We start from the raw sequence: 21,409 nt of genomic DNA, 5'->3' as shown, positions 1-21,409 counted from the left end.
TTCTGGAGTATTGCTGTCAGGAGTGGGATTCACAGCAGATAGAATCGATCGACAAAGTTCAAAGAAGGGAAAAACTTTGACGAACAGGTTTCAGGCGTTATATGTGGAGGTCCGGGTATTCACAGAGGGTGGGTTTTGCTAGTAGTTGGGAGCTCCAACGTTAGGCTCGTAATGGAGCCCCTTAGGAATATGGCTGCCAAGTAGGGGAAGGTAGCCAGCATGCTCTCCATGTGTATACAGGGGGGAGTCATTCCGGATGTGGAAAGGGTACTTCCAAATGCCAGGAAGAGTACAGAGTGCAGCCAACTGCAGGTGGTGGCTCATGTCAATGACGTCTGACGCTTTGGATCAGAGGAGATTCCCTCTGGTTTTGGACAGCTAGTGCAAATGGTAAAGACTACCAGTCTTGCTTGTGAGATTAAGGCATCATCGATAGAACTGACTGTGGTCCTTTAGTGCCGAGCCGAGTGGAGGCTCTGAATCAAGGGCTCAGGTGGTTCTCTGACTGTGTAGGCTGCAGATTCATTGAGTTGCACCATCGGGTGGGCGGTTTCCGGCTTCTGCTTAATAGGCCAGGAGTCTGCTGTATACTGGAAGTGGCTACACGGGTAGCGGGGACTGTGTGGAAGGGACTGGGCGGTTTTTTTAGCTTAGAGGGTCTCAGGAAACCACAGAAAGGCGTCTGTCTGAAAGGGGGCAGGTAAAACACAATAAGGTAGTTTAGAAGCGATCAGTATTTTAGTTGTAAATTCTCGTAGCTGTGTTCAGAAACAACCAGAGCTCCAACAAGGACTAAAGGTCAAATAGTTGTAGGTAAAGAAAGTTGGCTAAAGCCAGAAATAAGTTCAGCTTAAATTTTTTCAAACAATCTGACAGTGTTCAGAAATGATAGATTAAATACTGTTGGTGGTGGAGTATCATTGCTGTCAGAGGTAGTTTACCTTGTAGTGAAATTGAATCAGATAGTTCCTTCGAAATATTATGGGTAGAGGTTATGCTTGACAATCGGACTAAACTATTAATTGGATCGTTTTACCGACCCCCTGACTCAGAAGATATATGGGGTGCACATAAAGTCCATAACACTTTCAATTATTTATTGCATAAGAACTAAACATTGTACAGATGTGATACATATTGCATTTTGAAGATAGGAAGTTTTTTTTACAAACATTCGATATGCAAACCATGAGTGATCCGGCAGACGTCAATGTTGTTGTTTGTTGTTGTGGTCTTCAGTCCTGAGACTGGTTTGATGCAGCTCTCCATGCTACTCTATCCTGTGCAAGCTTCTTCATCTCCCAGTACCTACTGCATCCTACATCCTTCTGAATCTGCTTGGTGTATTCATCTCTTGGTCTCCCTCTACGATTTTTACCCTCCACGCTGCCCTCCAATACTAAATTGGTGATCCCTTGATGCCTCAAAACATGTCCTACCAACCGATCCCTTCTTCTAGTCAAGTTGTGCCACAAACTTCTCCCCAATCCTATTCAACACCTCCTCATTAGTTATGTGATCTACCCATCTAATCTTCAGCATTCTTCTGTAGCACCACATTTCGAAAGCTTCTAGTCTCTTCTCGTCTAAGCTATTTATCGTCCACGTTTCACTTCCATACATGGCTACACTCCAAACAAATACTATCAGAAACGGCTTCCTAACACTTCAATCAATACTCGATGTTAACAAATTTCTCTTCTTCAGAAACGCTTTCCTTGCCATTGCCAGTCTACATTTTATATCCTCTCTATTTCAACCATCATCAGTTATTTTGCTCCCCAAATAGCAAAACTCCTTTACTACTTTAAGTGTCTCATTTCCTAATCTAATACCCTCAGCGTCACCCGACTTAATTCGACTACATTCCATTACCCTCGTTTTGCTTTTGTTGATGTTCATAATATAGCCTCCTTTCAAGACACCATCCATTCCGTTCAACTGCTCTTCCAAGTCCTTTGCTGTCTCTGACAGAATTACAATGTCATCGGAGAACCTCAAAGTTTTAATTTCTTCTCCATGGATTTTAATACCTACTCCGAATTTTTCTTTTGTTTCCTTCACTGCTTGCTCAATATACAGATTGAATAACATCGTGGAGAGGCTACAACCCTGTCTCACTCCTTTCCCAACGACTGCTTCCCTTTCATGCCCCTCGACTCTTATAACTGCCATCTGGTTTCTGTACAAATTGTAAATAGCCTTTCGCTCCTTGTATTTTACCCCTGCCACCTTCAGAATTTGAAAGAGAGTATTCCAGTTAACGTTGTCAAAAGCTTTCTCTAAGTCTACAAATGCTAGAAACGTAGGTTTGCATTTTCTTAATCTTTCTTCTAAGGTAAGTCGTAAGGTTAGTATTGCCTCACGTGTTCCAACATTTCTACGGAATCCAAACTGATCTTCCCCGAGGTCCGCTTCTACCAGTTTTTCCATTCGTCTGTAAAGAATTCGCGTTAGTATTTTGCAGCTGTGACTTATTAAACTGATAGTTCGGTAATTTTCACATCTGTCAACACCTGCTTTCTTTGGGATTGGAATTATTATATTCTTCTTGAAGTCTGTGGGTATTTCGCCTGTCTCATACATCTTGCTCACCAGATGGTAGAGTTTTGTCATGACTGGCTCTCCCAAGGCCATCAGTAGTTCTAATGGAATGTTGTCTACTCCCGGGGCCTTGTTTCGACTCAGGTCTTTCAGTGCTCTGTCAAACTCTTCACGCAGTATCTTATCTCCCATTTCATCTTCATCTACATCCTCTTCCATTTCCATAATATTGTCCTCAAGTACATCGCCCTTGTATAGACTCCTTCCACCTTTCTGCTTTCCCTTCTTTGCTTAGAACTGGGTTTCCATCTGAGCTCTTGATATTCATACAAGTGGTTCTCTATTCTCCAAGATCTCTCTAATTTTCCTGTAGGCAGTATCCATCTTACTCCTAGTGAGATAAGCCTCTACATCCTTACATTTGTCCTCTAGCCATCCCTGCTTAGCCAGTTTGCATTTCCTGTTGATGTCATTTTTGAGACGTTTGTATTCCTTTTTGCCTACTTCATTTACTGCATTTTTATATTTTCTCCTTTCATCAATTAAATTCAATATTTCTTCTGTTACCCAAGGATTTCTATTAGCCCTCGTCTTTTTACCTACTTGATCCTCTGCTGCCTTCACTACTTCATCCCTCAGAGCTACCCATTCTTCTTCTACTGTATTTCTTTCCCCCATTCCTGTCAATTGTTCCCTTATGCTCTCCCTGAAACTCAGTACAACCTCTGGTTCTTTCAGTTTATCCAGGTCCCATCTCCTTAAATATGCCAACTAGCTCTGCAGACGTCAATACGGTTATCAAATTCTTGCCATACCTGTCCCAGCATGGCATCGTTGACTGTAGCAGTCATATCCCGTATTCTCTCCCGGAGCTCTGCTACATCATGTGGTAGAGGAAGTGCATACACCAGATCATTAATGTGTTCTCTTTTAATAATTTCCACAACGAAACTCTTGTCTTGGAATCTGGCAGAAAACCCAAGAGAGTCTGGTCATACATTAAGCACACCAGTGGCAAGATGCAATCAATACCTTCACTGCGCAATAACAATGGTGAAGTCACTGATGACAGTGCCACTAAAGGAGAGTTATTAAACACGGTTTTCCAAAGCTCCTTCACCAAAGAAGACGAATTAAATATTCTTGAATTTCAATCAAGAACAACTGCAAAGATCAGAAACATAGAAGTAGATATTCTTGGTGTAGCAAAGCAGCTTGAACTGCTTAATAAAGGCAAGGTCTCCAGTCCTGACTGTATGCCAGTCAGGTTCCTTTCAGAGAATGCTCGTACCATAGCTCCATATTTAGTAATTTCGTAAGTACACACATCAAAAAAAGTTTTACATCATCTCGGTTCCCAAAACTCCTGAAGACAGACATTGTCTGTGGGTATTGTATCACAGACACAGTTCCTCTGACTGTTCAGAGATGTCACTAAACCTGTCCAAAGATGTAAACAATCATGCATGAGCACCGCCTATTAGACGGATGGGGTCCGACAGCTGACCAGTTTCAGTCTTTCCACCAGGAAGGAGGTACACGGTTCGTGTTGTCTGTAGTTCAACCATGCCTAGACAGTCAATACTGCGGTTCGATCGTGTCCGCATTGTTACTTTGTACCAGGAAGGGCTCCTAACAAGGGAAGTGTCCAGATGTCTCGAAGTGAACCAAAGTGATGTTGTTCAGACATGGAAAAGATACAGAGAGACAGGAACTGTTGATGACATGCCTCACTCAGGCCGCCCAAGGGATACTACTGCAGTGGATGACCGCTACCTACAGATAATGGCTTGGAGGAACCCTGACAGCAAACAAAGCCACCATACTGAATAATGCTTTTCGTTCAGCCACAGGACGTTATATTAAGACTCAATCTGTGTGCAATAGGCCGCATGATGGGCAACTTTACTCCCAAAGTCCACCGTGAGGTCCATCTTTGCCGCCACAACACCATGCAGTGTGATACAGATGGGCCCAACAACATGCCGAATGGACCGCTCAGGACTGGCATCACGTTCTCTTCACCAATGAGTGTCTTATTTGCCTTCAACCAGACTTATTTGCCTTCAACCAGACAACTGTCGGAGACATGTTTGGAGGCAACCCAGTCAGGCTAAACCCCTTAGAAACACTGTCCAGCGAGTGCAGCAAGGTGAAGGTTCCCTGATGTTTTGGGGTGGCATTATGTGGGACTGACGTACAGCGCTGATGGTCATGAAAGGCTCTGCAACGGCTGTACGACACGTGAATGCCATCCTCTGATTGATAGTGCAACCACACCGGCAGCATATTGGCCGGGCATGGACGACAATGCGTGCCCCCATGGTGCACATTTTGTGAATGACTTCCTTCAGGTTAACGATATCGCTCGACTAGAGTGGCCAGCATGTTCTCCAGACATGAACCTATCAAACATGCCTGGGATAGATCGAAAAGGGTTGTTTATGGACGATGTGACCCACCATCCACTCTGAGAGATCTACACCGAATCGCCGTTGAGGAATGGGACAATCTAGACAATCAGTGCCCACTGTAAGCGTAAATGGTTGCGAAAGCATACTTGACCTCTTAGCAACAAATAATCCTGGACAAATAGGGAGTATCGTGACGAATACAGGGATTGTGAACTTGTGGATAGTATGCCACGACAAATACAGGCATGCATCAATGCAAGAGGACATGCTACTGGGTGTGAGACGTACCGATATGTACAGGAATCTGGACCACCACCTCTAAAGGTCTCGCTGTATGGTGGTACAACATGCAATGAGCAGTAAAAAGGGCAAAAATGATTTTTATGTTGATCTCTATTCCAATTTTCTGTACAGGTTCCGGAACTCTCGGAACCAAGGTGATGCAAAACTTTTTTTGATGTATGTATGTACAACCACTCGCTCACAGAAAGATCCGTACCTAAAGACTGGAAAATTGCTCAAGTCATACCAATACCCAAAAAGGGAAGTAGGAATAACCCTCTGAATTACAAGCCAATATCACTAACGTCGATTTGCAGTAGGGTTTTCGAACATATACTGTGTTTGAACATAATACAGTACCTCAAAGAAAAAGATTTATTGACACATAGTCAGCACGAATTCAGAAAATATCGTTCTCGTGAAACACATCTAGCTCTTTATACTCATGAAGTAATGAGTGCTATCGACAGAGGATGTCAAATTGATTCTATATTTTTAGATTTCCAGAAGACTTTTGACACCACTCCTCACAAGCATCTTCTAATCAAACTGCATGGCTATGGAATATCGCCTCAGTTGTGCGACTGGATTCATGATTTCCTGTCAGAAAGGTCACAGTTCGTAATAATAGACGGAAAGTCATCGAGTAAAACAGAAGTAATATCTGGCGTTCCCCAAGGAAGTGTTATAGTCCCTCTATTGTTCCTGATCTATATTAATGAGATAGGAGACAATCTGAGTAGCTGTCTTAGATTGTTTGCAGATGATGCTATCATTTACCATCTTGTAAAGTCATCAGATGACCAAAACGAATTGCAGAACGATTTAGATAAGTTACCTCTATGGTGCGAAAAGTGACAGTTGACCCTGAATAAAGAAAAGTGTGAAGTTATTCACATGGAAAGAAATCCGCTAAATTTGAATTACGCGATAAGTCACACAAATCTGAAGGCTGTGAATTCAACTAAATACTTAGGGATTACAATTACAAATAAGCTAAATTGGAATGATCACATAGAAAATGTTATGAGTAGAGCAAACCAAAGACTGCGACTCATTGGCAGAACACTTAGAACGTGCAACAGGTTAGCTAAAGAGACTGCTTACACTACACTTGTCCGCCCTGTTCTGGAGTATTGCTGTGCGGTGTCCAATCCACATCAGGTGGGACTAATGGGTGACATCGAAAAAGTTCAGAGAAGGGCAGCTCGTTTTGTATTATCGCGAAATAGGGGAGATAGTGCCACATACATGATACGTGAATTGGGGTGGCAATCATTAAAACAAAGGCGTTTGTCATTGTGGCAGTATTTTCTCGTGAAATTTAAGGAGTATTAGTAGTAGTAGTAGCTTTATTCATCCGTAGATCTCTTTTTACAAGGATATAGGACATGTCAAACTATTTACAAGATTAGATCAATTTAAAATAAGCTAATTCATATACACATATATTTACAGACTTCTAGTTAGAGACAATCATTAGATTCACTCCTGGTATACAATACTTTCTTTACAAATAACTTATTAAATAATGTAATGCCACACTGTTCACTCATATCTCACTATCAGTTACTGCACACACCATACGCACATTGTTTCATAACACTTCACTCACTACACACACACATATACACACACACAAACTGGTGATCTCTGGGCCATTTTCTGTACCGCAACTTCCTATTTGCTATCCTGAAAAACTGAGTCATCGTCCTTCCATAATGAGTGAGATGTTGGACTCAGAAAGAGGAAGAGGTGTTAGTATTGTGCTATGTATAGCTTGGGGGTAAGTATTTCTAGAAAGGAAAAAGAGGGAAAAAACATAGAGTGAAGGTGTTATGTGGCATGTTGGATGTTTCATAATCATTATTATTATTATTTATTTGTATAACATTTTTTATCAACCCCTTACTCTTTTTATCTAAGTAATCCTTCAATGTTTAAACTGTATTGCATAATAGGTACTTTTTAGCTGCCTTTTTAAATAAGTGCATTTTTGCAATTTCTTTAATCTCTTTTGGTTCCTTTTGTACAGTTTTATTCCTTGGTAGAAAATGCTGTTTTGAGTTTTTTGTTTTTTTTTCTTTGTAACTGTAAATTGAGTCTATCTCTTGTTGCATGATCATAGCCAGAGCTGTTTGTGCAATAATTACCAATGTTATTTTTGATGTGTTCAACGGTCTGGTAAATGTATTCACATGGAGCAGTTAATATCCCCATTGTTTTGAATAGATCTTTACAGTGAGCTCGACTAGTATTTTTGGTTATTACTCTTATGGCTCTTTTCAGGAGCTTGAAAATTGTGTTCATATTTTGTACATTTGTTTCCCAAAAAAGAATGCTATAGCTAAGAATTGAGTGTACATATGAATAATATGTAAGACACTGCATGTTACACACTGATGATAGGATTCTAAGGGCTTAACATGCTGATGACATTCTGTTTGCAAGTACCTTTCTGTGTTCACACCACTTTTCAACTGAGAATCAATATTCATTCCTAGTCGCCAACTTTCTGCCCAGAGTATGAAAATACTTTGTTGGCGCCCACCTACATAGTGAGGAATGTTCATCATAATAAAATAAGAGAAATTAGAGCTCGCAAGGAAAGATGAAAGCGTTCGTATTACCCGCGCGCTGTTTGAGAGGGGAATGGCAGAGAAATAACTTGATGGCGGTTCTATGAACGCTCTTCCAGGCACTTAATTGTGAATTGCAGAGTGACCATGTAGATTTAGATGCTTCAAAAGAAGTCGAGGAGGTGTATATCCCGCACTTATAACTTCTTCAAACGTGAGTCTGAAAGCAATACTTCTCGTTTTGAGATTTTGAAGACATAAGAATGAACTGCAGAAGCACATGTCGGCAAGGGAACTGTATTGTTAGCGCAAACAAAGTTGACACTCTGCGCGGTGGCTGATGAGAGCGGCAGTAAATGGGAAATGCAATCCACGCCAAGTGTCAACTTTGTTTGCACATGTAGTACAGAGAACAGTAAACAAAAGTGTCGGAGCTGTGGAAACCTCATGAAAATTTGTTTTCGTGTCGCCTGAAAATCATCGAAATCGCAATAAATCTGTAATACAGATACTTATTCTACACACTAGCTCCTCTTTTCCGATTTGTTTCCTGAGAGTAAACTTGTATTTAGGTGTAAGGAAAACAGTGGTGACTACCATTCGGAAATGAACGCTGCCACTTTCAAGAAATGATTCACTTAACAGTTCTTGCCATACCTAGCTTCGAACTCGGTCATTGTAAGTACCGTTCCACTTATCTTTCAGCAGTTACAGAGAAATGGCCAAGTACGACCACCAGGAAAGGGCATATTGTGCTCTGACTGAAAAACAAAATCTCAACTGGTATTGATGGTATTTCCATTGAAACACACACACATTTTAATTTGTGAAGTCCTGTGCCACATCTTTAATGAATCACTAATATTAGGAATTGTCGCTGATAGACTTAAATATGCAGTTGTGAAACCATTATACAAGAAGGGTGACAGAAACGAAGTAACTAATTATCGTCCTATTTTACTCTAACTTGTTTCTCCAAGATTCTCGAGAAACTTGTACACAGAAGGATTCTGGAACATCTTAGTAAATGCGATATTCTCAATAAAAATCAATTCGGTTTCCAGAAAAACATCTCAACAGAAGATGCAATATATTCTTTCACCAATGCAATTCTTGAATCAATCAATAATAAAATGTCTCCAACTGGAATTTTTTGTGACCTTTCTAAGGCGTTCGATTGCTTGAACCATGGTATTTTTGTGAGAAATCCAGAATTTTATGGATTAACTGGAGAAGCAGAGATGTGGCTTGCCTCCTATTTAAAGGACCAGAAACAGATAGTCATGGTAAACGACACTAATGGGGAACCAGTGTCCTCTTCTTGGGGCACAATAAACTGCAGAGTCCCCCAGGGCTCTATTCTGGGTCCTCTACTTTTCCTTATTTTCATAAATTACCTTCCAATATGTACAAGCACTAAGGTAAAATTTACTTTGTTTGGCGATGACACAACGATTCTGGTAGCCAATTCAACAAATACTAATCTTGAGATCACTGTAAATGTAATTTTTCAGGAGACCTTTAACTAGTTTACTTCTAATGGATTATCACTAAATTTTGAAAAAACTCAATTGATTCAATTCCATACAAGCCAAAATATCGAAGGTAGATTAATGTTAAATACAATGATGGGAATTTAGCAAGAGTGGAGTCAACGAAGTTCCTTTGTCTACTTGTTAATAGCAATCTGAACTGGTCCTTACACATTCCTTACCTATATAAAAAAACTAAGCTCAGCAATTTACACTATTCATGTGATTGCTTCCTTCAGTGACTCAAATACTTTGAAAGGTGCCTATTTTTGTTATTTTCATGCTCTGGTGGCCTATGGAATTATATTCTGGGGAAACCAGCCAAAGGCAAACAAAATCCCCATAGCCCAGAAAAGAGTCATTAGGATTCTGTGTGGTGTCAATTACAGACATTCCTGCAGGAAACTCTTCCAAGAGCTGAGAATACTAACAACAGTATCTCAGCACATTTTCTCTCTCATGTGTTTCTTGTGTAAAAACCATTCCCTTTTTGAAGTGAACAGCATGTATCATAACTATGACACTAGGGTAAAAAATGATCTACATCTTGAACAAAAGAATGTAAGTATGGCACAAAAAGGAGTACACTACTCTTGCATAAAAATAGTTAATGCTCTCCCTTAGGCAATAAAAATGTCAGTTACTGATCCACCTACTTTTAAAGATCAACTTAAACAATATCTTCTAAGTAAAACCATTTACTCACTGGACGAATTTATGTTTGAGAATACGTGAATTGATTTTGATCTGTTGTAAGTCTGTTCAATGTAATTTGTAACTTTTTACAAAAAACAATTCTTGTAATTATTTTTTCTATGGAATATATTATCATTGTACAACCTATTATTATAAATAAATATCTCTAATCTACGTAAATGACACGTTCTACAACCAAGCGATTTATCGCTAATGGGTCTACAGAACACGAATGGAATAAATAAATAAATAATAAATAAGTAAATAAAAATATTCCGGACAATATAAGCCAGACACGTCCTGAACTACTGCAACTCATTAATTTATAAAAATTATGCAACAGAATGTACAAATTTGACTTTTTTGCATGTGAATGTGATCACACAGTTTTGTGTTTACCCACATATTACTGTCAGTATAATCCGATAGAATTAATTTACGCACAGGTTACAAACTGCATGAAAAAAAAAATCATTCAAGATAACAGACAATGAAAGGCTTGTGCATGAATCAATAGACAGCATCGCCGTTCAGTGTTAGCACACTGTGTGTATCACGCTGAAAAGTTCCGAAAATAAGACTTTCACATGGAGGTGAAGGTGGGTAACAGCCTTGTACGTATCATGCTCAATTCACAATGAGGTGGTTCGGACATGGACTCAGATAGCAGATGGCATTACGATGTAGACTTTGAAACAAAGTAAAGTAATGATATTTCTTGGTTTTAAAGACTCATGGTTTAAAAACGTTTTTGTCAATATATCAACTGCATACACTGTATATGAGAACTTCCTAGCTTTTATTGATTGGGAATATGTAGGCTGTCAAGTATTCAGACTATAATGTTCAACACATCGTACAAGGAGAGGTTAATCTTTACCCAGCCTGTTGTACTACTCACGAGAATGCGGCTGGATAAATTCGTCAAAAACTCCAGTATGTCGACACGTAAACCACTGCAATTTTCATGGCACGAATTAGAAAATGACTTAAAATGAAAGAGGGGGTTACCTGTCGAGATATCGGTGGTTTTCGACGTTATCGGTCAGCATTCCGTCGAGTTATTCACAGAAGATGGTTAATTGTTAGCTTATTCAATGGACCATAAATGTGTTCTCCCACTATAATGTCGAAGCAATTAGTTTAAACTCATAATGCCTGTTGACACCGAAAAATATGATAACATACTGACAATTTTTTTGCACTAGTGTTTTCTACCAGTAATTCATTTTTACATATAGTGGTTTACATTGACAGCAGTGAAACACGTCCACATACGCACATTTAAAAATTATATGGAGTAGAATGAGTTATCAAGCAAACAAAACGATTTCAGTTTGAGTTTGAAGTTTATTTTGTTGTGTATTACATTTTTACTTATAATACAGACCAAATTGCGATAAATGGCAATTATTGCAACTATTTTCGATGATCTTGTCTTTAGGCAATCGTCGCTTTGAGAAAAATTGTTCTTGACGTCTTCACAAAGCTGCATCAGCTGTTCTCGCCTCCCTACGTCACACAGGCAACTGCTGTGGAGCAGTGGACGCAACCTCTAAACTCACCTACTAAGATTTCTCTCATGTAAACGAATGATCGAAATCGGTTTTAAAATGTATTATACCCACATAGATTTGAACTACAATACGGTGTACCGAAAACAAATGGAACAGGATTGTTGTCTGCAGCAACACAGTTCGGTAACATGGACTGCGTTTGCTCCATGGTGGTAAGAATAGTTTGCTCGCACTCTGACGCCACCCATGCGCAAACTTCGTCCCCTTCACGCCTCCCTATTGTTCCGCCTGTATGCGCGGAAACGTCGTCTAACGTGAAGCGGGCTTTAGACTCGGTGGCATTACACAAGGTTCACAGAAAGAATTACGAAATTCGTCCAACAGATGGCAAACAAGGTTGAATGTTAAATGCTCTTGCGACCCCTAGTTGTGATAAATGTGACTGAAATCGCAGCCATATTCAGTAAAGTTGTTGTGGTTTCTCAGTCACTGTGACTTGTAACAGATATGTGATGACTTGCTCACAGCTAGGTGTGAGAGCGTTCAGTATTTTGGAAAAACAGCTGTTCTGACTGAACATCAGACTAGCTGCAGCCACTCGCTTACAACGGGGAGACAGACGTACAGGTGAACTGGTAGACGATTAACTGGACTGGGCGAAGTCCACCAAATCATGATCTGAACTTTGGTAACAAATGCCACTGTAGTCAAACGCTCTTGTACGTGCATATTGTGAGTTACAGGTGAAAGATGTTGAATGCGGCAAGAGCGGTGTTTTCCGGGGCTGTGATATCGCGGAGTAAGTTCGCTATATGTTTTGCTCCTGTTCTAAAGCTTAGGCTCGCGATACATCGAATGAGAAGAAAAAGGAAAACTTGTTTCTTCAGATTTCAGCTAGAATATTACTGGTTTCACATAACTGGTTTCGAAGAGGTATTTCAATAAACAGGGTGCCACAGTATCTTACAAAACAACAATAGCAGAAAAATGGATGGAGACGTGTTCAGGGAGTTTACGAGCAAATCTGTAAAATCGGAAACTCTCTTAGAAGATACGGTTGCACTATAAACATAAATGTAACTACGGGGCTAATCGCATATTCTGCCAGTTGTAGTCAATGAAATTTTGGGAGAACCTAAGACCAGAACTGTACTTCGTTTTTTATTATGCTATTAAAACGCCTTGGTTGTATATTGCACGCCTATTTGTGTGTGTGTGTGTGTGTGTTAAACAGACCTGAGTACAGTGGACGTGTTAGCCTGTTTCTTCTTTATCTACAATTGCATATGCGCGTTTTGAAGATGGTGAAAACTTTTAAAATAAATCATCCAAGCACTTTAATTGTACAGTGATACGTAAAGTAGCTTAAAGGTCATTTTATTACCAGTAGTCAAGTTTAGTGTTATAGAGGAAAAGCGAAGGAAACACAATATTTAAGTTACAAAGAAACCAAAGGTATTTTGCGAGAGGTAGAAGTGCTGTGTATTAGTACAGAAAGACAATTCCCTACCTCCTCAAGCCCAATCATAGTTCGTACAGCAACAAATAAATAGAACAAAGTTTGATATATTCCGTTTAAGGAGCACAATGGTTTTATTATATGGGATTTAACTGTCAATTAAACAGCCCTAAGAAATATAATGCTTGAAATCGTTTTGTGTGTAGTTTTCATTACAAAGTTCGCAACTGTTAGTACACAACAGAGTATAATAGTGCCATGTGAATGTGTTGTTGTGATCCAAGAAACAACAACTACTACTACCATTTCCACAGTCTAACATAACATTTTAGACTGTGCTGCTGCTGCTGCTACTACTACTACTACTACTACTACTACTAGCAGCAGCAGCAGCAGCAGCAGCAGCTGCTGCTGCTTTATTCATCCGTAGATCTCTTTGTACAAGGATAAATGACATGTCAAAGTATTTACAAGATTATACCAATTTAAAATAAGCTAATTTGTATACACATATATTTATAGACTTCTACAGTAGTTATAGACAATCATTAGATTTATTCCTGGTATACAGTACTTTTTTTACAAATAACTTATTAAATAATGTAATACCACACTGTTCACTCATATATCACTATCAGTCACTGCACACACTATACACACATTGTATCATAACACTTCACTCACTACGCACACTATATTGTATAGTCCGTACATATAATATTGGAAAAAAAACAATTGTGCATTTTACAGGTAAATGTTAACAATTTGATGTGTTACATGAAGGCCTGTTAAATAACAAAACAATACGATAAACATTACATATATTACATACATAGTTTTTGCTAGGTATAAGAAGAAATAATATGCGGTGCAATTAATGACACACGATTGGAGCAGACTGTGAGCAATAATAGGAATAGATACAGACAAATATATTATGTACATTTAAGAAATAATACTTGAGAGAGAATTTATCAGGCATAAATGAACATTTTCTCAGGGATTAGTTAACATTTACAATCTTGCTGGTTAAAAAAATTGTATACTGTGCAAAAAATTTAATCTTCAATCGTTGGATACTAATTTATTTAATACCATCATTGACTTGTTTAGTAGTGTCACCAAATTTCTCTTATTGAAATCATACAAAAAGTATGTTGTATTCTAGTCCCAAAATATTTGGTCACAAAGGTTTCTTTGTCTTTCCAGCAGGCCAAAGAATGGCATCAACAGGCCCATCATATGAGGCTCTGGCAGTGTCTTCAGTGAGCCCGTATGTTTATCATGTGGAATTAAACAGGCCTGAAAAATTAAATGCTTTCAATGAAGCAATGTGGCAGTGAGTATTTTCCTATGTTTGGTGTAATTGCATACTTCATTTTTTTCTGGAGTAACCTCGCTTGTTTAGAGTGTTATTCTTAAATAAGTAAATTAATAAATAAAAAGTAAAAAGTGGTACTTATCTGTTAAGGAAATTTAATTTATCAAAATATGAGTTTTTAAAGAGGTGCTACAAATTTATTGGTAATATACATCATACTTCTGATAATATACATTGCGTGCTTTGTGAACACTAGTGTACCAAGTGTTTGTAAATGGAACTATTTGTAATTGAATAGTCCATTGAATAACTAACAGCATTTAATTCGAAGCTATCTGACAGATTAAACAGGAGGAAAGATCGTGGTAGAGAAAATCATGTAGTGGTTATTGGTGGTTCCAGGAACAGATTGGTTCTTAGCCGTAAGTACACAATTGAAAGTGATAGTAGTCATGGTGGCGGAAATGCTCCTCATATAGATGTGAAGATTGTGTCACTCTTTGAGTGATCAGAACATCCTGTTGAGTGTGTTAATACAAAGCTTCAGGACTCGCCCATCACATGATGTTTTTGTTATTGCCGCACTCCTCACATGGTCACACCACACTTGGCATGGTCTAGATTTGAATGTTCCCAGTAAGAGGTTACTTACATGACTGATTTCCAGAACCATTTACTGTCTCTCCAAGCCCTGCAATTCCCAATAATTTTACTAAGACATTTTTATGGCAAATTTTTCTGAAGGAGATAGCTGCCGGATAATGATACACACACAGTTGCAACAGTACATCTACATCTATACTCTGCAAACCACTGTGAGGTGCATGGCAGAGGATATGTTCCATTGTACCAGTTATTAGGCTTTTTCTGTTCCATTCACGTATGGAGCACAGGAAGAATGATTGTTCGAATGCCTCTGTCCGTGCAGTAATTATTCTAATCTTATCCTCGCAGTCCCTGGGTCAGCGATATGTAGGGCATTGTAGTATATTCCCAGAGCAATCATTTAAAGGCGGTTCTTGACAATTTGTTAGTAGACTTTCTTGGGATAGTTTACGTTTGTCTTCCTACCAGTTCAGTACCTTCACTATCTCTGTGACACACTCCCATGGATTAAACAACCCTGTGACAATTTGTGCTGCCCTTCTCTGTGTCTGTTCAATATCCATTGTTAGTCCTCTCTGATATGGGTCCCACAAACTTGAGCAAAATTCTAGAACTAGTTGCACCAGTGATTTGTAAGCAATCTCCTATGTATAGACTGATTACATTTCCCCTGATTACGTTTCCCCAGTATTCGACCAATAAGCTGAAATCTACCGCCTTCTTCATCCGTGACAGAACCTATGTGATCATTCCATTTCATATCCCTAGAAAGTGTTACACTCAGGTATGTGTACGAGTTGGCTGATTCCAGCAGTGACTAATTGTTATTATAGTCATAGGATACTTCATTTTTTCATTTTGTGAAGTGCAAAATTGTACATTTCTGAGAGCAAGTTGCGAATCTCTGTACCACGTTGAAATCTCATCAAGAAATGACTGAATATTTATGCAGCTTTTTTCAGATAGTACATAGAAAACTGTATCATCTTAAAAAATCCAGATTTTACTGTTAATATTGTCTGCAAGGTCATTAATGTACAATATGTACAGCAAGGGTCCCAACACACTTCCCTGGGGCACGCCTGAAATTACTTCTACATCTGATGATGACTTTCCATCCAAGATAACATGCTGTGTCTTCCCTACCAAAAAGTCATCAGTCCAGTCACAAATTTCACTTGACACCCTATATGGTCCCACTTTTGACAATAAGTGTAGGTGCGGTACTGAGTCAAATGCTTTTAAGAAATCAAGAAACACTGCAGCTAACTGATTGTCTTGATCAAAAGCTTTCAGTATGTCATGTGAGAAAAGTCTGAGTTGGGTTTCACATGATCAGTGTTTTCAAAATCCATGTTGGTTGTTACCTCATTATGCTTGAGCTCAAAATGTGTTCCAAGATTGTACAACAAATCAATGTCAAGGATACGACATAGTAGTTATGTGGATCACTTCTACTATCCTTCTTGTAGACGGGTTTGACTTGTGTCTTTTTCCAAGAACTGGGCCCAGTTTTTGTTTGAGGGATCTGTGATAGATTACAGAAAGAACAGGGGTTAACTCAGCTGCAAATTCAGTATAGAAGCTGACAGGGATTCTGTTGGCCTCTGGAGCTTTGTTTAAATTGGACAGTTTAGGATGTTTCTCAACACCACTGACACTAATAATCATTTCATTCATCTTGTCAGTGGTATGAGGATTAAACTGGGGCAATTCTCCTGGGTTTTCTTTTGTAAAGGAACATTTGAAAATGGAGTTCAGCATCTCAGTTTTTGCTTTGCTACCTTCATTTGCTAGGGATTGGATACTAACTTTGGTGCCATTAATAACCTTTACATACAACCAGTGAAAGATCACTTGACAATATTCTGCTACGGTAGTCACTGAAGGCATCACGCATTGCTCTCTAGACAGCCAAACACGTTCAGTTCAGCATCTCCCCATCTATAGCCCTACGCTATGTTTTACAACTGTTGCGCACTAACCTCTGTTTCTTTAGAAGTTTCTTTACAGTGAATGTATACCATGAATGTTCCCTCCCATTAGGAACTGCTCTACTGGGTATATATGTATCCAGTGCATGGTCAGCTATTCTTTTCATCTTGAGCCAGAGTTCTTCTACATGCTCCTGCACTGTGCTGAAAGTCTCAAGGTCCTCATTGAGATATAACACTACTGATTTTTTTATCTAGTTTAATGAAAGTAGATATATTTCAGCTTGTTTCAGTTGTCCTTTGTCAATAAATGTTGCCACAACCATGTCATGGTCACTGATACCAGTTTCGAGGTCAGTCTATTTGTTGCAATTAGATTCAATATATTGCCATCATGAATGGGTTTCCTGACTATCTGTTCTCAGTAGTTTTCAGAGAAGGCATTTAGTAAAGTTTCACAGGATGCCTTATCACACCCATCACTGACAAAACTGTAATCTTCCCAATTAACTGGTGGATGATTAAAGTATTACTACAGATGTGCTGTGCATGACATAACATCATTTGGAAGTCACAGAAATTGAATAGAGACTTCTAGATGGATACAAGTTTGTATCACATTATTATAGGTGCAATGTGAGGAAAGGAGTTACACACACACACACACACACACACACACACACACACACACACACACACACAAAAGTTCCATGCTAGAGACATCAGTGAATACTGAATTGAACAGCTATCTGGTGTATTTCAGTATTAGACCTGGATACATACAAGATAGCAAGGTTTTCTGACAACCTGTAGACCACAATAGGAAATCTTTTAAACTTCATCAATCCCATTAGAGGTGGTATTAATAACATTTGGTAGATTTTAATATAGATTATGTCTTGGAGCATTATGTGAAATAAGGGAAAGGCAACTACTCATTCATAGCAGATTGATGCGTGAGCACAGAAAGACACAACGGCAAACAGTGTTCACACTAGCTTTTGAGTACTAGCAAAAGGACACACACACACACACACACACACACACACACACACACACACACACACACACACACACACACACACACACACAGAGAGAGAGAGAGAGAGAGAGAGAGAGAGAGAGAGAGAGAGAGAGAGAGAGAGAGAGGGGGGGGGGGGGGGGGGAAGCGGCTCGAAAGCTAATGTGAATGCGGTTTTCTGTTGTGTGTTTCTGTGCTCCAAGAACTGGTCTGCTAGGAGGTGAGTGGTTACCTTTTCCTTGTTTTACATACTGTTCCAGCCATGAACTTCCGTTATTGTTATAAATTACGTCTTGGATAGTTCTTATTTAGGACACCTAGAGTTACGTACATCAGGATTTGGTTTTGCCCACATTGTAACAGGCATGAAACAAACTCAGTAAAGCAAATGCTATTGGACATCCAGGTAATAGTAGTAGTGGGACAGATGGTGTGAAATCGGCTACTAAAAGTGTCAAATTCTTCCTGGCTGAAAACGTAAGACAAAAAATTGTTCTTTAAAAGCAGTTCCTGTAAATAGGTTGTTCATTCTACACCACCAGACGTAATTTTTGTCAGCTGATGAGTCAAGAAGTATTTTTTGAAAGATTGAATTATGCCTGGTTAAGAACAAAGGTGCATGTACAATGTACTGAACAATTCACAACTCCAGTACTATAAATAGAAATGATTTCTATAAGCTACGCATCCGTCTCTAGCGTTGGGAATGAAGTTTTGTACTTGGGTACAAAAATCTCTAATAGATCGCTGGTGGACATCTGGCAGGATATTGGAAATCTCCAAATATTTAAAAACACAGTGAAAGACTACCTTGTTAGCCACACTGTCTACAGTTTATCGGACTACTTGCGCTCAGGAATGTTAATTCTGAGTAACCTCATTATTTTTGTTAGATCATGACTGCTAGTATATAAACAGCTGATAGTGGTCTGTGTAAAATCACATAAATGCTTTGTTTGGAGTATTGGATTGCTACTACGATTGTGTAAATGAGAAAAAGAAATGAAAAATTACATCTTGTGCGTAACAAAATAAATTCTAGAAGCCAAAACTAGCTATCATACAAAATTCAGAAACTAAATTAAATTTTCATTTTTGTTGTGACTCGCCGATCTTTCAAAGTGGCGCCGCACAGTTACGCGCGTCCTCTACATGCGGCGCTGTCTGCCAGCCATGCAGCAGCAGCGCCACCTAAGCGGCCAGCCAGCCAGCAGCCGCTATACTCGGACTCAGTTATGATTTGATTGTTAAAGTGTACACATGTCTTACTCTGTTTACTTGATCTGTGACTTTCATGTATTGCGTCTTCCTTGAAATATATTTGTTCAACTTGAAGTTATAACGGTTTTACCAGATCACAATCTCGTACTTTGGTTCACCATGGCATATTCTGCTGGTTGCCAGATGTGCTACCTTTCAGTGTGAAATGTAGAGGTTGACGTAGGTGGTTTGGACTGCACATGGTAGACAAGGAATAGAGAGAACTCTGTACATCACTATCAGTAAACACCGGTTTAATTCTCTTACAGAAGGTGCTCAATATGACTGCAACCCACTCTGATACACTTTGTGTTTTGACTGATGATGTATTGCTGAAACTTTGGAAAGATTTCCAGCATATCACAAATGACTCCAATGATTTCTGCATGTATTCATGCCACAAGATTTTGTGGTGACACCATGGGTGTCTTGTACACCACGGTTTTCATGTCTAGTGGTATAAGGTATGGTGAGTGAGGTGGTCAGGCTATTGGGCCTCCATGTCCAAACAATGTGTTACCAAAGGTGTCATTCAAATGGCCACATACCACATTGTTGAAGTGTGCAGGAACACCACCTGCTCGAACCACATGGCATGAGGAATGTCTAAAGGCCGCTTGTCCAACAACTGGATAAGACATTTCATATAAATACGAGGTAATTGGCACCATCAACATCGGGCATGATGTATGGACCTGTGACAGGGTCATCAGTGAGACTTGGCCCTACACTGACAACAAAGCACTGATGGCCTCAGATATGCGGCCCGTGAGGGTGTCCTTCCATCCAAATATAGCTGTTTTTGGCATTGGAACATGTGACCCCTCATAAAGAGACACTCATCATAAAACAGGATACATTGTAGGAAATTAGGAATCTGCATACTTTGTTCTAGCAACCATTGGCAAAAGTTGACAAAATGAGGAAAGTCATCCTGAGTCATCGCAGTAACCTTATGCAGTTTGTAGGTATGGAGGTGCTCATTGTGCCTAATGTGCCGCACTGCCATTCGTTTCACACTTGTGGCGTGTGCTATAGCCGGGATGCTCATAAAAGGCTGCATTGCGAGATGCGGACATAAAGCTTCTTCAAATTCTGGTGTGCCCTGTATTTACAAGCGTGTAGTGATGATCAGGACATAAGCTGTCCATTTCACATTAACCCATCTCCATCCCTGTAAACGTGATGTGGGCTGGGTGACACTTGTTGGGGTAATGTTCTTCGCAGAGTTGGCAAACCCCTCTTGCATTCCTTTGGGTTTCCCCAAACATGTGAAGCATGTTAGTGTAAACTCCAGTTGTGCACACAACCATCAATGCTCAATCTCATTTTACCTTAGTCACATGAGGTATGAAAACTACAAACAGTATTAAACTACGGAACACAATACAGTACTGTACTCTACTGTTGTCTGTATCTATTGCTGTGTGTATTGTAAACAAATGAAGAAATACCACTGGTAAACACATCCACATCACAGTGTTCTCTCTACTGCTAGTCTGTGTCAATTTGCTTACCTACAGTCCCATTTCAGAGGCCCCAGCACATCAACAGTCACAAAACGACTGCAATATATATTTCCTTCTTTACTCCTTGCCGAGCTTGTGTGGTTCAAACTGCTGACATTTTCCTGCACTTTTCAGGGACACTTGCATGCAAACAAGGCATTTTTGAACATATGTTTATTAGCTAAATATACTCGCAAGGTACCCATATATCAACCACATCTTGTAATATACCTTTTAATACTCTGTATACCACATATGCAGAGTTACTTGTAAGTACGTCTGGGGTTTCAGAAGACAACTGTGCGAAAACTAAAAGACATACAGGAAAAAGACATATACCAGTGGATAGAGCTCTCTCTCCAAGTGTAATTTCATAATACTTGCCATGGTGTAGCCGCTCTAGGGTGGAGGAATCTCAGAACGAGTAGACAAATAATCTGCTCCACATTGATTCATTGAATTAGTTTGCACCTGCGATCAGGCAACCCAATGAACAGATTTTCAAAGCTGGGGTGCTATCCTAGGCAGTTTGTATTGGTGACTTCAGTGAACCACAAGCACATCGATGTTTGCTCCACTACAAATGGTGCCTTTATATGTACAATATGGATTAAAAACTTGGCGAGTTGGTCTGTCTACCGAAATGAGTCTGTTTTGTATGTCTGTAAAACCTTTTATTCATGCTCCATTTTTGCACAAGGACAGAGAGAGACAGGTATGGAGAGCTGCCTGAAGC

General features: G+C 39.5%; 1 protein-coding gene across 8 annotated transcripts in view; it reads left to right on the top strand.

Moving 5' to 3' along the window:
• Positions 1-11,858: 11,858 nt before the first annotated feature.
• LOC126236910 (delta(3,5)-Delta(2,4)-dienoyl-CoA isomerase, mitochondrial) overlaps positions 11,859-21,409 on the top strand; it is a 73,969-nt gene continuing 64,418 nt past the window's right edge. The window contains exons 1-2 of one of the 8 annotated variants that reach the window (XM_049946563.1): positions 11,859-12,191; positions 14,236-14,362. In XM_049946563.1, coding sequence (XP_049802520.1) covers positions 14,244-14,362 — 119 coding nt within the window. In that variant the 5' untranslated portion in view covers positions 11,859-12,191; positions 14,236-14,243. The other 7 variants (XM_049946558.1, XM_049946559.1, XM_049946557.1 and 4 more) reach the window with 7 other exon arrangements.

The sequence above is a fragment of the Schistocerca nitens genome, chromosome 2 (assembly GCF_023898315.1).
Source record: "Schistocerca nitens isolate TAMUIC-IGC-003100 chromosome 2, iqSchNite1.1, whole genome shotgun sequence".
NCBI classification, from domain to species: Eukaryota; Metazoa; Arthropoda; class Insecta; order Orthoptera; family Acrididae; genus Schistocerca; species Schistocerca nitens.
This window is presented reverse-complemented; position numbering and strand designations above follow the sequence as displayed.